The following is a 16,806-nucleotide window of genomic DNA, read 5'->3' on the forward strand; positions in this document are numbered from 1 at the left end:
TCTGAGCACAAATGATCAATGAGCAGCATAGAGTTCACCCATTAGACCCAGCGTGTTTAATGCAATTGAACGTGATGTTTTCGACAGGTAGTCCATTTACAATTATTGAGTGCTACAAACTAGATTCAAGACGTAAGCAGACGTCCAAATCGACAGTCCATTCCCACCATGTACTTATTCAAAAGCCTCTCAAGTGCCATCATCATATCCACCTTTATCACCACCCCTGGCAGCATGTTCTAGATACCTACCACTCTCTGCTGCAACATGACTGCCTGATTCTTATGCTCAATACCCCGACTGATGAAGTCAAATATACCATGCACCTTCTTTACCACTCTATCTATCTGTGTTACCACTTTCAGGGAACTTTGGACTTGGACCCCAAGATCCCTCTGTACATCAAAGCTGTTAAAAGTCTTGCCATAAACTACCCCTCTCGAATTCAATGGAGCCAAATTAAAAAAGAAAAGTTTCTCATCCATAGGATAACGTTGTAATATACAATACTTGAGGCTAAGGGCGAACATCTTTCCCATTCCATTTTATTAAAATGTGAGGAGGCAATTTTTAATATAGCTAGCAATGTAGGAAAGCCAGGAACTTCAATGGATGAGTCAAGAATGTTTATTTGTCACATGCACATGAACCGGAACAAAGTAGTTCTCATTTGCTGCAGCTTTGCAAGCTCATTAAATGCCACAACAAAACAATAAATAAACAATACGCTATTAATTATTCCAAGTAAAGTAGACCACATCAGTGCAAAAATTAAAGTATGCAGAGCAACCATGGAAATGCAAAGTCCGTAGTTGTTCAGTAGACTAGTGGTGGTTGAGGTCGGGTTGTGGTTAGCGTTGCATAGGGTTTTTCAAAAACCTGACGGTTGATGAGAAGCTGCTATTTTTGAACCTGCAGTTAACAGTGCTCAGGCTCCTGCATCTTCTGGATGGTAGGTACAAGAAGAGAGCATGGGCAGGGTGGCGTATCTTTCATGACATTAGCTATCTACTTGAGGATGTAGATGCATTTGTGAGCTTTCTTGTCATTGCATCAATATCAGATCTTTGGAGGCATGTACTTTTACGAACTTCAAGCCTTTGACTCTCTCCATCACTGTCCCTGCAATGAAGACATCTTTCCCTTTCTGAAGTAAGCATTCATTCCATTGTCTTGCTAACATTGAGAGCAAGATTGTTGTTCTGGCACCAGTCAACCAGATTGTTGATTTTGATTCTGTACTCTGATTTCATCCAATGACAATGGTATCATTGCCAATTTTAAAGATGGTTTTGGAGCTGTATCTGGCTGTGGTTATGGGTATAGAGAGAGTAGAGCAATGAACTGAGCACACAGCCCTGAGGTGCCCCTGCATTGATGGCCAGCGAAAAGGTGTTGTTTCCAATGTGGACTAACGTGTACCCAGCTCCCGATTCCGATGATGACTTTAGAAGTGATGATGGTGTTGAATGCTGTACATGACCAACAGCCTGATGTGTAAATTGCAGTTGTCCAAGTGGTCCAGTGCAGAGTGAAAGCCAGCGAATCTTCAATCTGTTGTGGCGGTAGGCAAATTAACGTGGGTCCAGATAAATACTGAGGCAAGTGTTGATTTGTGTGATAACCAAACTCTTGAAGCACTTCATCACAATGGATGTGGGTACCATCAGTCAGTAGTCATTTAGGCAAAGATTCTTCTTGGGTACTGGCATAATGGATGACCTTTTACCCATGAGGTTAATAACAACTGAAAGATATAATTTTCGCTCCATTGTCATCTGATGTTAATCTCAAAAGAGAAAAATAATGAATTAAAAGGTTTTTTTTTTCAAGATAATGATGGAGAATTCATCAAGAGAAAACAACTCCAAAGGATCAAAAGATTCATACTCTGAAGAGATCACTTGTAGGATAGAATGCTAAAATGGCTACTGAAACTCCTTTAAGCCAACCAGAACGACGGATATTACCCTGTCAGAGGGCATAATGCCAAATGTGAGGGATAGCATGCATAGTATGTGAGATTTGGTAACATCCTATTCACAATAATAAAGACCTGCTTTGTTGCTTGCCCTAAATAGCAGGGTTTATTCATTATGCAAGCTTCCAGCTCAAAGGAAACAATTCACAACACAAAATAATTGCCACAGAATGTATGTTCATAATTCTTGTCTATGTGAGGCTTTTTCAAAAAACAATATAAAGGTAGCACTAAAGGAATGATGGAGTATTTACCATGCATCCATGTATCCAATAATATAATTTTATGAGAGTGGAATAATTAAAGGCATAGCCTTTATCAATCAAAGTTCAGAAAATCACTCCACAATGATACAAAGCTTATTTCTTCAGTCTTATCTTTAATGTAGATCAACAAAATAATTCCTAAATGAACAAGAAACAAGCCTTTACAGAAAGTCAAAACAGCTAAAGTGAGGATAGAAAACTGTTTGGGAAAAGTTCTGCTTGATCACTAATTCCATTAAGTGTGAAACCATTCATTCTGATGTGGGTTAGCACAAGCAGGAAAGTATTTTTTAAGTAGAATGATGATAAGCAAAAGAATAAGAACTTTGAACTAGATATTTGGTACCTCTCAGATGTATAAAATCACACAAAACATAATGTATCAATGTTATTTCATTAGCTGCTTCTGATCGAAAATGAGATTAAATGCAAATATCTTAGAACCAGAATATTCGCAGTAAAATCAACTGATTATGAAAGTTAAATAACAGCCCTGTCCATCGTTAAAACCGACAGATAAGAATTAATTTATTATGTATGTAAATGTTTTTGAAATTATTATATCACTGTCAATATGATTTGCAAAACTCACTTTTCTAAAATAATTTCTTCCTACTTAAGTCACGAAAATGTTTTAAATTTCACAAAGTACCTTTAAAATTGGAATAAATTTTCACAAAGAAATGTTATCCTATTGTCACAGTAGTTGAAGAACAAGTGAACTCTCCACAATGTATATTTTCTTCCTGATATCTAGTTTTAGGATGGATTGATATATTCCTCCTTCATGACACTGTGTTTTTTCAATCTATCTAACACTATCCTGGAGTTACAGTGTTGTCTAGATTGTTTTCACAGTTCCCAGAGGGAATCATCTGTATTCAATCCCACTAATTGTCATAAACAGACTCAAGCAAAGTCACTTCTTGTGTTAGAATACAAGAGCTTCATACATGCAAAAAAGTAATTAAACTCACCACTGCATCTGTACAATACAATACAATATATCTTTATTGTCATTGTACAGGGGTACAACGAGAATTGGGAATGCGCCTCCCATACGATGCATAGTTAAAACCTAAGAACTCAAGTACAAGTTTTCCTTAAATGTTTTTCATTAATGCATATTTTGTATCTCTAATCAACAATAATTATATTGGCATCTTCCCCTGATAAGGATAACTTGAACTAATTAAGCAACACAGTGGCATAGCGGTAGAATTGCTGCTTTGCAGCTCCAGACACCAAAGGGCGCTGACTCTACAGAGTTTGCATGTTCTCCTTGTGATCGCATGAGTTTTCTCTGGGTGCTCCAGTAAGTTAATTGGCTTCGGGAAAATTTGTAAATTATCCCTGGTTAGAGTTAGTGAACGCTGGTCAGCGCCGACTCCGAGGGCCAAAAGGCCTGTTTCTGCGTTGTATCTTTAAAGTCTAATATTCCAATCTCTGATATGCAAGTTTACTTCCCACATTAACTTTGGAAAGAAAACAACTTGTAATGCAACAATTACACTTCTGCTATCACAAATTTGACTAATTTTGTACAAGTCAGGTCATCCATGTAGTTTAAGAAATATTGTTACCACAAAATTAGACGTACTGGATAAAAAAAAATTAAAAGGGCTCTTCTTAGTTATATCATGCGGCATAGACCTAAAAATATGTAAATGATAATTTGATTAGGCAAAGATGTGCTAGCTTCAAAAGACTCTGACAAGGAACTTGATTACTCAGCAGTTTTCCAGTTGGGTCATAAGTAAAGAAATGCAAACTAAATATACAATAACATAGAGGAAAATTAACTCGTCACAACAGAGCAATATAACTAAAATTAACAGTGTAATTGTGGTTTGTACTCGTAGATTAACCAACTGCAAATTACTCGTTAGCATGGGTGAGTGGTAAAAGAATCAAAAGGGAATTGTTGGGCTGATGAAAGAGAATTAGTTGAAGTACTACAGGGAAATACTCAGAGAGATAAAATAAACTAATGGGATTATTCTGCAGGGTGCCAGCATAGACTCGATGGGCTTCTGTGTCATAATAAATAATTAATTAGAAAAGTTTGTTGATCTCATTTTATGCAAAATAAAGTTGAATATAATCAGCAGTTATTTAATTCAACATGTCTGATTTGATACAAATCTTTGGGAGCATAACGGACAGCTATTAAGCACAACCAGATTATAGCATCCATTACAAATCAAAGATAAATATGCTTACCAAATATCTCCCCACCACTTGCATACTCTGTCACCAAATAAATCATTCTATCCGTCTCCATAACCTGTGGTATAAGGATATAACAGAAGCCAAACTTAATACACCAAAATTAAATAAGACAAGCAGGTGATGGTGGTTAAATGGATAGCAATTAAATTAAAAACTAGTCCCCTCCAATTCATATTTATAGAATTAAATTATTGTTTTCCTATGTTGCTCACAATAAAAAAATACTCAAACCAAATAACTTAACATTCCAAAATGTTAACAGGCAAAGTGAGATTTAGAGAGGAAATTCCGGTTATACAGGCTCTGTCACTTAATACCTGAGGTTTGCATGCATGCTTAGAAAAAATTTGAGATTTGAGGTAGATGTAGCAAAGAGATTTAGTAAGTCAGAACTTTGGCGTCAGGAAAAGCTGAACAGATTTGGATTCAAGACAGCATAGAAGCACAACAATTCAATCCTAATTTGATTAAAAAGATACTTTGCTGATACCCACAGAAGCAGATACACCATAAAATAAACATTCAACACGACTAAATGTGGAAATAAGCCTGAAATCTTCAGTCAATATATATTTAATTATGCACTTTCGCTTGTTTTTGAAAAATTACTAAAAGAGCAAGAATAAATAGAACAGAGACACAGGACAACAGCTTACACATGAACAACAATGAATGGCAGAATGCAAAGTAAAACTGAATACCCAACTTTAATTCAAAACAATAATACACTCAGTAGCATTTTACATCTGCTGCAAAGACCATTGCCTGTGGTTTGGAAGATCAACATATGAGGGTCTTCACTGCAATCCCTGGCCCACAAGAAGAAGAAAATAGGAAAAACACATTTTAATACAAGTGACATGATTTCAGAATTGCAGAAACACATCCACTACTCGAGAATTTGTGAACACCAGACTACTTAAAATCTTGAAAGAAAAGTAGAAATGCATCATTACATGATATATTATTTTTGGGTCTCGTATTATTTGATGTAACAGATTAAAAAGCATTTCACAAAGATTTTTGTGATGCAAGCTAATGCCTTTCATTCCACATGCAACTCACTAGAAGGGAAAAACACCCGTGCAATAAAAAAATAAATGTTATGATAATACAATGCAAAATCTGCATCAGAGTCTGTACTGAAAAGCTGACAGTCATCACAGCCCTCATGTGTTGTCCTGTAGTGCACATTTCTTCCGTATTGAAGAATTGCTGACTTTAACCATCACACTCTTTTTATAAAAATGTGATTTTTATGTTCAATGAAAATGCCTGGAAAGAGATAGAGTGGTCTTTGTCAAGATTACTCCTGAGCAGATGTGTACCAGAAGAAACTCTGCTCTATGGGCTATTCCCAGAGATGCATATTATCTGCTCAGTGACAGGCCCACTTTAGTCTGCCTAAACTTTGCTCACCTTCCAGCGCAGGGAGATGTCCACAGGTGAATCATGCTGGCTGACAATATAGGTGTAGAAATACATGCTGGCTGCAGCCACTGCATAGACCGTATCAGTGGGCAAAGACCACAATCCAAGGTCCTGTCACCATTGGACAAACAAGGTCTGAGCCCTGTGGTAACAGCCTCTCAAGTATTTCACTGGTACATTGTTTAAGGATAAAACATTAGTGACATTAAAATACTGTAAGTGAATGAACTGAATTGTTTGGTGCATTGAGTGGGGATGATGACATGTCAGATGGTATTCTATATGGTATTATGCAGTACATTTGGAAAAAAAGTATGCTCTTGACATAACATAATCTTTTTGAAATAACTTGCTTTTATTCTAAATGTTAGGTTTGCACTTTACACAAATGTTTAGTATTTAATCTGACCAGAATAGGACAATGCAATGAAAACATAGCACAAGACAGTGGAAAAATTGGATACATTTAAGAAAATGTAGATTTCACTAGATTAATTTTATTCAACCCACACAAGAATTATAATCAAAATAACGTTTTGCTCCAAAAAGTATATATGAGCATTTTGAGGAAATTATACAGTATGGTTCTTTTACAAGAAGTAAACAGAATATATGGAAATAGCAAACCAGGCAGCATCTGCAGAGAGAGAAATAAAGTTAACATTTCAGGCCCTTTATCAAATTTTGATGAATGGCTACATACCTGAAAACCTAGGAGATTGTAGCTCTGACCATTATTAACACTAATTAATTCTACATCCCAACTCTTGTTCCATTGCTCTGTGACTCCTCTGGGTATTTTTGTAAATGTTGCTAGCGTTTCGGTCTCCATCGTTTCAGCCAGCGAGTTCCACAACCACACTCAGTTTGAGTCAAATGAAATTCTCAGATCCCCTTTAATTCTTCCACTAATTAACACAGCTATGTTCTTCAGTTACCGACCTCTCTGATATGGGAAACGGAGTCTCTCGTAATTTTAGGTACCTCGAATAAATCTCTCTCATTTCCCTTTGTTACAGTGGAATGAAATCCAACACAGACAGCTTTTCCTCTTAATCGTAATTTTAACCTTAATCGTCCTGGCAACAACATAAATTAGCTCTGCACCTTCCTAAAGCTATTGTGTTTCCCTCAGTTTGTTGACTGGAAGTGTGTACAGTCCTTCAGCTGTAGGATAACTGATGTTTTATACAGTTCTTGCGTGACCTCCATGTTATTTTGGGTTGGTTTGGGTCAGATTTCCAGAGCTATTTAGACCACGCATCCTTCCTTCGAGGACAATAATCTATTCTTCCAATTTCTCAGAATCCACATCTGTTCTGATAAGACTTTCCACACCAGTGCTTCTGAGAAGTTTTCCTTTTTCCTTAACCCTGGGTTTCCATCTCCCCTAGGTGACTGGGCTTTTACTCATGTCAGCTTTCATTTCAAGCACATCAGCTTTCACCTCCCACTAGTGACCATAATTCAATTAGTTTTAAACTAGTTATGCAAAAAATAATAATTCTAAATTGGGGTAAGGCTAATTTTGAAGCCATTAGACAGGAACTTGCAACGGTTGAATATCAAGAGGCTGTTATCTGGTAGAGACCTTGGGCAAGTGCGAGACTTTTAAAAGTGAGATAGGAAGAGTTCAGAGTCAGCATGTTCCTGTAGAATGAAGGGGAAGATTAGGGGACCCTGGTTAACAAGGGAAATTGACGTTCTGGTCATAAAAATGACAGAGGAACGTGTCAGGTTTAGGTAGCAGAGATCAAGCAATTCGCTTGATCAGGAAAAGGGATGTGGAAGTACACCTAGAACACAGAACATAAAACAGGCCCTTCGGTCCTAATGTCTGTGCCGAACATTACACCAAGTTAAACTCCAAAGATGTACAGGTTTGTAGGTTATTTAGCATTTGTTAAAAAGTGTAAACTGTCCTTAGTGTATAGGATAGCCTTAGTGTACGGGATGATCGCTGGTCGGCTTGGACACAGTGGGCCGAAGGGCCTGTTTCCACGCTGTCTACAGTCTAAAGTAAAGTCTAATCTCCTCTGCCTCCATATCCCTCCATTCCCTGTGCCTATCTAAAAGTTTTTTTAATGCCGCTATCATATCTCCACCAGCATCCCTGGCAGCATATTAGTGGACCCAGGCGTCCACTATTCTCTGTGTATAAAACCTGCCACCACATTTTTAAATGTTTCTCCTTTCACCTTAAAGCCATATCCTCTGGTCATCAACATTTCTACCCTGGTGAAAAGATTTTGCCTCTCTACCTATTTTATGCCTCTTGTCATTTTATATACTTCTACCAGGTCTCCCTTCAGCTTCAGACACTCCAAAGAAAACAATTCAAGTTTGTCCAACCTTCTCGCTGATATTCTCTAATCCAGGCAGCATTCTGCTAAACCTCTTCTGCACTCAATAAGAAATTAGATTGGCAAAATGGGGACATCAGATATTATTGGCAGATAAGGTAAAAGAGAGAATCCCAAAAGTTTCAACAAGTATATTAAAATCAAAAGGGTAAACTGGAGAGAGAGTAGGTCTCCTTAAGGATCAATGTGGGAATCTTTGTGTGGTGTGAGGCAAGGTCTTAAATGGGTTCATCTCTGTATTACTGTGGAACAGGACATGAAAGATATTGAGATCGTGGAAGAGAACAGTGATATCCTGAAACATTATGAATGAGGAGGTGTAGAAGAGTGGTCCTGAAGTGCATAAAAAGAGGATAAATCCCTCGGGCCCAACCAGGCGTATCCTGCCCAGTTATATTCAGAGATAAAAATCAAGTTTTTCTTCCTCATGGATATTGTCTGACTGGCTTACTATTTCCATCACTTCTTGTTCATGTTTCAGATTTCATAGTCTTTCAGCATTGTAAAATGACTTTTAATGATGAACGGTTTAGTCATAATATTAGTTACGTTATTAAGTTCCAGTAAAATCAGTACAACTAATATAACCAATTGTAATAATTTATTTGAAAATAATAGCTGGAAATTAATCCTTATAGAATGAGTAAGTGTCTCACCTGATATAACCTAATAATGTGAGGGTGCCTTAACATTTTCATGATTTGAACTTCTCTGAAGATCTTCTTCAAGTTTTCCTCCTCCAGCTGTGTCTTATCTACTATCTTTATAGCAACCTGCAAAATAGAAATTCTGAAGATTAGAAAACTCAAAGGATTGTGCTAAAATCATAGTATTTTAAATTGTATTTCCTGCATATCTTGCAAAAGCTGCAGCTGATTATGGCGCTTTCCCCATAAATCCTTTTATTCTCAGACAGCAGGAGTATCTGACTGCAGCTTTTTACTCTGGCAATGACTTTCCACATGTCACTAACATTTCTACAACAAAATCCCATGGCTATTCAATAAGGTGCAGGTATTTTAAGCCGACACCAATAGATATGTCATTTATTTCCACCATCACTGAAGAAAAATCATGCAAATTACAAAAGGATTCAGAGACTATTAAAGTTGATTAGGTGTTCACCATTGTTAAAGGCATCCTTCCAAGTTATCACCATGGGTGAGCTAAAAACTCTTGGGTGCAGCATCCCTTCCAGCAACAATATCCTTGAAGGTGGACATCATAATTTATACACCTTCCTTTTCCAAAGAGGATAATTAAATTCACAAAACCCTTCATGTCACAAAATAATATGACCTATTATTATTGATATTACACAAAGTTAATAGATTTCTTATAGTGCCATCTGAACAAGTTAGAGGATACAATTTTACTTTGTTAATGCAAGGTAAAAATACCAGTGGCTCTATATTGCATAATTTAATAAAGGATAATTGCACATGTTTCAATAGCAGCAATTCTCATCAATTTCAACGACTGCCCATGGTGAAACTGACAGACTATTCCGAAGAGAGAATGGCATCTGATTATTGTGTGAAGGTGACATGGAAACATTCTAGACTGATTTTTTCCAAGACAGCTTTTTTCTCTGCTTATCAATTTCCTAAGTAATTCTAGTTCCTGATAGAAGCAGTGAAATACTAATACAGCTTGCATGAGATAAATGGAGATCTCTAATTCATCAATCCTGTTATATCCAAATTGTGTTACGAAGATACGCTCTATGGCAGAACTACCTGCACCCACTGCTGAGAGTACAGAACAAACAGAAAATTCTGTTAGGGACATTATCCTACTCAAAATGGTATGTGCTCAATTTACTTGTATAACTTTCCAACAGACTTTATCTTAAATCATGTGACACAAGGTAGAAATAAACTAATCATAACTCCGATTTTATACAGAAACAACAAGATTAATACTCTCTTACAAAAAATAGATCTTTAATTAAACTCCCTGGTGTAGAAATTCAAAGGCGTATGTTTTTTCATACACTATGCAACTGAATTAGAGCATAAAACTGATCACTCTAGCACTGCCAAGTACATAAAATACATATTAAAAGCAAATTCAACATTCCAAAAAATCAATGCACAAGACCTTTTGCCATGCAACAACATCAACACGCATGCATTGCATATTTGACATCATCGCTAAAACGCTAAAATCCATATACATGACTGAGAAACAAAGTTGGCCTCAATCTTAAAAACAGATCTTAAAGAAGGCCTGCTGGGGTTCCAATTGAAGGGGCCCAATACCTAATCCTTTCCTGGGTCATTAATGGGAAATCCAGCGTGGAAGACAATAATGGATTAATCACCAGTGAACCGTGTGTGTGTGTGGATTTTGCGGGTAATGTCATACTTTCTTTGAAAGGAGGGGAACCCTAACTACTCTTTTTTTCGCATGTCCATGCCACAATGTCCACGCAATCATTGGAGAAATAGAGCTCACTCCTCAGTCCAAAATGTCAATTCTGGCAACAGTTCAGTCAATGCGTCCATTAAAAACTGCTCATTAAGAGTTCCCATCACAACAGTAGATCATGTAGACTAAGCTTATGCCACTTTCTGAAATTATGTATGATTGCTGTACTTGACTACAATAAAGGCCAGCCAATTTTTTACATTTATGTGATTAGAAAATCCTCCTGAACAACCTTGTTGAGGATAGTATATCATGCAAAATCATTTGTAGTGCCCAATTAACAATGATAAGAATATTGTGTCTTGAATGTTGAATGAATCTTGCACCTTTTTCTACGCTGAAATATGATTTTTTTTAAACTGAAACTGAAAATAAGCATGAATAACATTTTCAATCCTGTCCAGATGGACCCTGAATGGACTGAATTTCAATCCATGGAATGTTGGTGAAAAAAATATTTAACAAAAATATCCATTCAATGTATTAAAGATACCAGTGACCCGTTATTATTTGTGTCTGTGCACAAATCTAATTTAAAATAAATCTGTTTATTTTTGCCTGAAAGGGAAATGGTCTTCTTGCATGATATTTAAAATCTCTTGCAGTAGACAGATGAACGTGATCTTCATCGGGATACATTGCAATGAACAAAAACTCATCAGTCCCACATCAATATATTCTACTCGGGGCCATGTATGAATATATGTTGATCTCAGTTTAAAAGAGTTTGCGTGCTTATGAAAGTGGCCTTTGTGCTGTAAAACAAATCAATCATTTTCCAGAAAAACCAGAATGTAACACCTGGCTTGTTTTATTAGCAAATAAAAACCATTAACTCGCTTGGCGTCTTTATCTGGAAATATATAATGGTCATTGTCAGTAGATCGAAGTATATCAACAGTCTGAGTAACTAACAATTTTCAAACATTCAAGAATTTGACAGGACATCACAAAAGCATTCAACAAGCATTGTAGGATTGCGAGAAACACTGACTGATTCACACACTCCTTACAACAGAAATGCTTTTGTTTTCTCCCCCAATAATTGATGGAAGAACTGACTTCAACTTCTACTTTGTTTATGTGCACATAATTCCATTCAATCAAGCCAGTGATACAGTTCACTGCACTAAGGTATTACTATCTGTTCCCTTGCTCAAGGCAACACACGCTAAAATTGGCGAACACTTTACCACTGCAGGCAGAGTTTCAAGAACTTTTTCTAGTCAAATGGACTTTGAATCAATATTAAAGCTTCTCTCATGTTCATATGCTTTTGTTCAAGGTTCTGAAAAGTATGAAATTTCCTTAAAGTGCAAATGAGGGCGATACAGTGGTGCAGCTGGTAGAGCTGCTGCCTCACAGCACCGGAGACCCAGGCTTGATCCTGACCTTGGGTGCTGTCTGTGTAGTGTTTTTATATTCTCTTTGTGACCGCTTGGGTTTCCTCGTGGTGCTTCAGTTTCCGCCCACATCCCAAAGACGTATGACTTTGTAGGCTAATTGGTCTCTATAAAATTACCCCTAACATGGAAGGAGTGGATGAGAAAGTGGGATAACATTGATCTAGTGTGAACAGGTGAGCAATGGTCGGCATGGACTCATTGGGCCAAAGGCTTGTTTCCATATTGTATTTCTAATATCTAAACTAAACCAAACTCTAAACTCACTTAAATTTGATGATGGTAGAGAGCTTTAGCATACTTACAAGTTAAAAAATCATCATTAATTCATGCTATCATGTGTTGAAGAACATTTATCTCCTTCAAAAAGTGGGAGCTTAACTCCGGATTTTTATGTAGCTTCAAACCGAACTGAAAGTATATATGTTGATGCGTCATGGATCAGGAATCGTAAGCCACATGACAGCTGACTTAATAACTCTTGTAAGAGGCTCAATGACAAAATGCAAGAATAGATCAGAAAGAAAATACTAATCATTCATTTTGTTTATACTATACATGGATTCAATAAATGTAATTAGAGATTGGAAAAATTACATTTATTAGGTATTGCTGTTTAGACTGCACTGTCATTCTCGATGTACAAATGCTCAGAGCATGAAATGAACATGTTAGTAAGATGATTACAATACATTACTCATGGAACTGCCTACTGCAATGGAAAAATTTGAATGCAGCTTAAAGTCAGAATTTTCTTTTGTTTTTGACAGACCATGCAAGCTCATTAAAATAAAGTCCTGCCTAGGCAACAATATCTTACTCAACAAGTCACAAGAAAGGGGCATTTTGAAACACAATTATCAGAAATGAAAAAGGTTAGTCAGAAAAGTCAAACCACAACTGATGATGTGCAAGAAAAGTTCATGCTGCTAACTGAACTTCAGAAAATCAGATACTAAAATTTGTATCTGTATACTAACATCTAATGAAGCATACAATATGTACGTTGAACTGAATATTACATGGAAGCTCATTTACAATCCAAATACTCAACATTTTTGTGTAAAATAGTACTCAACAGATTCAGATTCAAATAAGGTTGTTGTCATAGGGGACTTTAACGTTCCCAACATAGACTGGGAAAATCATAGTGTGAAGGGTTTAGATGGGGTGCAATTCCTCAAAAGTGTTCAGGAGAGTTTTCTTAAGCAGTATGTGGAGGCCCCCACACTTGAGAGGGCAACGCTGGATCTAGTATTGGGAAATTGGGACGGGCAAGTTAATGAAGTGTGTGTGGAGGAGCCTTTTGGGACCAGTGACCACAGTTCGATTAGGTTTAAGTTAGTTATGGATCGGGACGGAGTGTTAAAATGCTCAATTGGAGTAAGGCCAACTTTGAGGGTATGAGAGAAGGTCTCGCTCAAGTTGACTGGAGCAGGTTATTTGAGGGGAAAGGAGCATCGGCCAAATGGGATGTTTTTAAAAGTGTACTGACGAAAGCTCAGGATGTGTACGCTCCCGTTAGAGTGAAGGGCAAAGCAGGCAAACGTAAGGAAGCTTGGCTGATGAGGGAAATTGGGCTCCCTATAACTTTAAAACAAGTTCAAAGTGTTACAACTAAGGTATGCCCTGCTCACATCCTGCAAGACTGCCACAAATGTCTGTCAAAATACTTAATTTGAACATTTATATATTTCTATAAAACCTAAGTTTTTGAACAACCAGTCTGTTTGTTTCATCACAAAAAGGATAATTATATTGAGGTGCGTATGATGATTCAAAATTGCAGCACAGCATCCTATAAAAATAGTAATAGCTGTCACCACTGTTCACCTTTATCTGCCTTTTAAAATAGGAATAAAGGTCAAAGGCTTGGAAGCTTCATTTTTATCAATTTTTGTTACTGATCAAATATTACTGCCATATATAATTATCTTTTAAGCCATGAAATCATCTCCTATAGAAGTTACAAATGTTAACATTTTCAATTTTTTAGTCTCAGCATCTTTTGATAATTCTTTAGTCACATTCTTATTCTGCAATAGAAATGTATAATAATCCACTCCAACACAATATAAAGCAATTATAAAACAAACTATAGTCCGTCTAATACAGTCCTGATATTAGATGCCTGTTATTAATTTTACTCTGAAGAATGTACTGCTGCTGCAGTACATTTATCATAACATTATTACATTGTGTCAATAAAATCTAGTTTCACTATGGCTGACAAGATTTTTAATATCTGTTTTGGTATCACGATTGTATAGTTTCACCTATTTAAGAGGCAAGATTATTTTCTTTTAGTTGCTCCAATATTTTCCACAGTGATATTAACTCTCAAGCTAAGTATTGCTGAATAAACGGAAAGGCAAAGCAAAAGAATGGACATTTGATGAAAATTAAAACTGATTTGCTCGACACACTCATTCAATTCCCCTATATTGCAAGACCACAGTAGCTAATCAAGGCTTTAAATCTAGTGAAATATTGAGCAGTGGCGAGTGATTACACACACATTTGGTCAATATACTGAAGCTCTTCCAACAAGTTCAGGTGCAGAGAGACTTGTGGACAATTTGAGAAACACCTGATGTCCTTGCCAATATTTCTCCATCACATATATCAAGTCGTTTACTGACCCAAAATATCACCTATCCATATTCTCCAGGGATGCTGCATGACCCTCTGGGTTACTCCAGCATTTTGTGTCTTTCAAGTCATTAATTCACTGTTTACAGTGTAAAAGTGCACTTTAATGTATATACCTTGGGGCATTCACAGATGCCATACCAAATCTTTTCCCTTTCACTGCCAGGGCCAGGAAGCGAGCAGGCAAGATCATCTCTGACCCCTCTCACCCTGGCCACAAACTCTTCGAAGCACTTCCCTCTGGAAGGCGACTCTGGACTGTCAAAGCAGCCACAGCCAGACAAAGAAACAGCTTTTTTCTACGAGTAGTAGTTCTACTCAATAACCAGACTGTAGTCTCTTTTTTGCTCTGGTTTATTTTCACCCACATGTTTAGACCGTAATGTTGTATCCTTATTGTTTTGATGTGTTTTTGCTTTATTCTTAATTGTTAACTGTATGTTTGTGTTGTTATTTGTGAGCGAAGCACCAAGGCACATTCCTTGTATATGCATACTTGGCCAATAAACTTATTCATTCATTCAAAGAGATGAACAAGTATCGAGGCCGCCATCAAACCTCCCATTGTGCCTCGGTGCCAATCTTTGGTCTTGGGTGGTAGAAGGCAGATGGGTGGGTGGATAGCTTAGCCAATGCGATAGTGAGGCCAATATAACATCTGTAGACTCGGTAGGATGGGGGTAGCTAGATAGTGAGGGAAGAGGTATATGCCTTTCCCCTTTCCCGCTCAGTTTCCGCAAGCTCTTAATAAAGATACTCATATTTTTCAGTAAAATCCTGGATATTTCTTCTCCAGTTTGAGCACTCCTGGGCCAGAGGTTCCCAAAGGTCAGTGAGAATGTTACATTTTGTCAGGGCTTTGAAAACATGCTTGACTTGTTTCCTCTGTCCTCCCAGTAATATCTAGCCATGACAAAGCTCAACAGTATGTGCCTGTTTCAAGAGTCAGGTGTTGGGCACGTAAACAAGATGGCCCATCCATCAGAGTCAGCTGTGTATAATTAGAGCCTTGTTGCTGGGGATCTTGGTCCAGAAGAGAATGGTGACACTGCTTCACTTGTCCTGCCAATGGCTTTAGAGGATTTGTGGAGACAGCATATGTTGTTCGTCTACAATACTTAGCGGTGCTCGATATAGGGAAGCTGCATCTTTGAATCATATAAGAGGCCAGGGATCAGCGCTGCCTGTTAGACTGAAACTTTTGTCGAGTTGGAGCTCCTAATCTTCAAGCTTTTTTTTCAGGTGGCTAAAGATGTTACTAGTGCTCTGGACGCAGTGTAGAACCTCATCAATGATACCTGTTCCAGGTGGCACCTGGGAAATGGAAAATGGTCCACTATAAACCATAAATACATAATCCTAGGAACTGATCTTCTTTGCTGTATCCTCTCATGAAAGCAAGATTAAATACATGGTTTCACAGTCCAATTCATACTTTACAACCTCTGATACAGTTATGAAACAAGCTTCTAAAACATAAATTTGTTAACGATTATTACTTTTGTTTAACTAGTTTGCGTTCTACTTTTTTATTGTTGATCATATTTATAAATGTTATATATCGTAGTACTTCACTTAATTATTTTGCTTTAGAATAGATGCCACATTTTTGTCGTCGAACTTTGCAATAATGATTACCTTTTGTTGTGTAAGTACAAAACTATTTAATAAAGAACTACAGATGTTGGTTAATACCTAAAACGATACAAAGCGCTGGAGTAACTCAGCAGGTCAGGCAGCATCTCTGGAGAACAGCGATAGGTGGGGTTCTAGGTTAGGACCCTTCTTCAGACTGTTTCAGTCTACAGAGTTACTAAAGCACTTTGTGTTGTTTCACCTTAGAATCAGGCACCAATGGTGCTGGTCTGCATCAACGGGCCCTTCTTCACCAGGTGCCGCACCGTCTGGTTGGCAAGGCTATTGTTGCGGCTTATGTTGTAGGCCCTGGCTGACAGAGCTTTCTTCAGCCCTCCGCCACCGACAGGACGTGCTCCGTCACCATGGGGCTCCCGCCCCTCTTACCAGCTGCCGCCTCTACCTGCCGA

At 37.5% G+C, this 16,806-nt stretch overlaps 1 protein-coding gene across 4 annotated transcripts in view; it reads right to left on the reverse strand.

The window, feature by feature from the left end:
• The window catches only part of sik3 (SIK family kinase 3), a 198,055-nt gene that overhangs the window by 95,494 nt on the left and 85,755 nt on the right, over nucleotides 1–16,806 (reverse strand). For all 4 annotated transcript variants that reach the window (XR_013549225.1, XM_078426579.1, XM_078426580.1 and 1 more), the window contains exons 2-3: nucleotides 8,930–9,046; nucleotides 4,471–4,534 (exon numbers count right to left, since the gene is read on the reverse strand). Coding sequence is in view for 3 of the 4 variants with exons in the window: in XM_078426579.1 (XP_078282705.1) it covers nucleotides 4,471–4,534; nucleotides 8,930–9,046 (181 nt within the window). In the remaining variant the exon portion in view is untranslated. The remainder of the gene's footprint in view (nucleotides 1–4,470; nucleotides 4,535–8,929; nucleotides 9,047–16,806) is intronic.

The sequence above is a fragment of the Rhinoraja longicauda genome, chromosome 32, assembly GCF_053455715.1.
Source record: "Rhinoraja longicauda isolate Sanriku21f chromosome 32, sRhiLon1.1, whole genome shotgun sequence".
Classification (NCBI taxonomy): domain Eukaryota; kingdom Metazoa; phylum Chordata; class Chondrichthyes; order Rajiformes; family Arhynchobatidae; genus Rhinoraja; species Rhinoraja longicauda.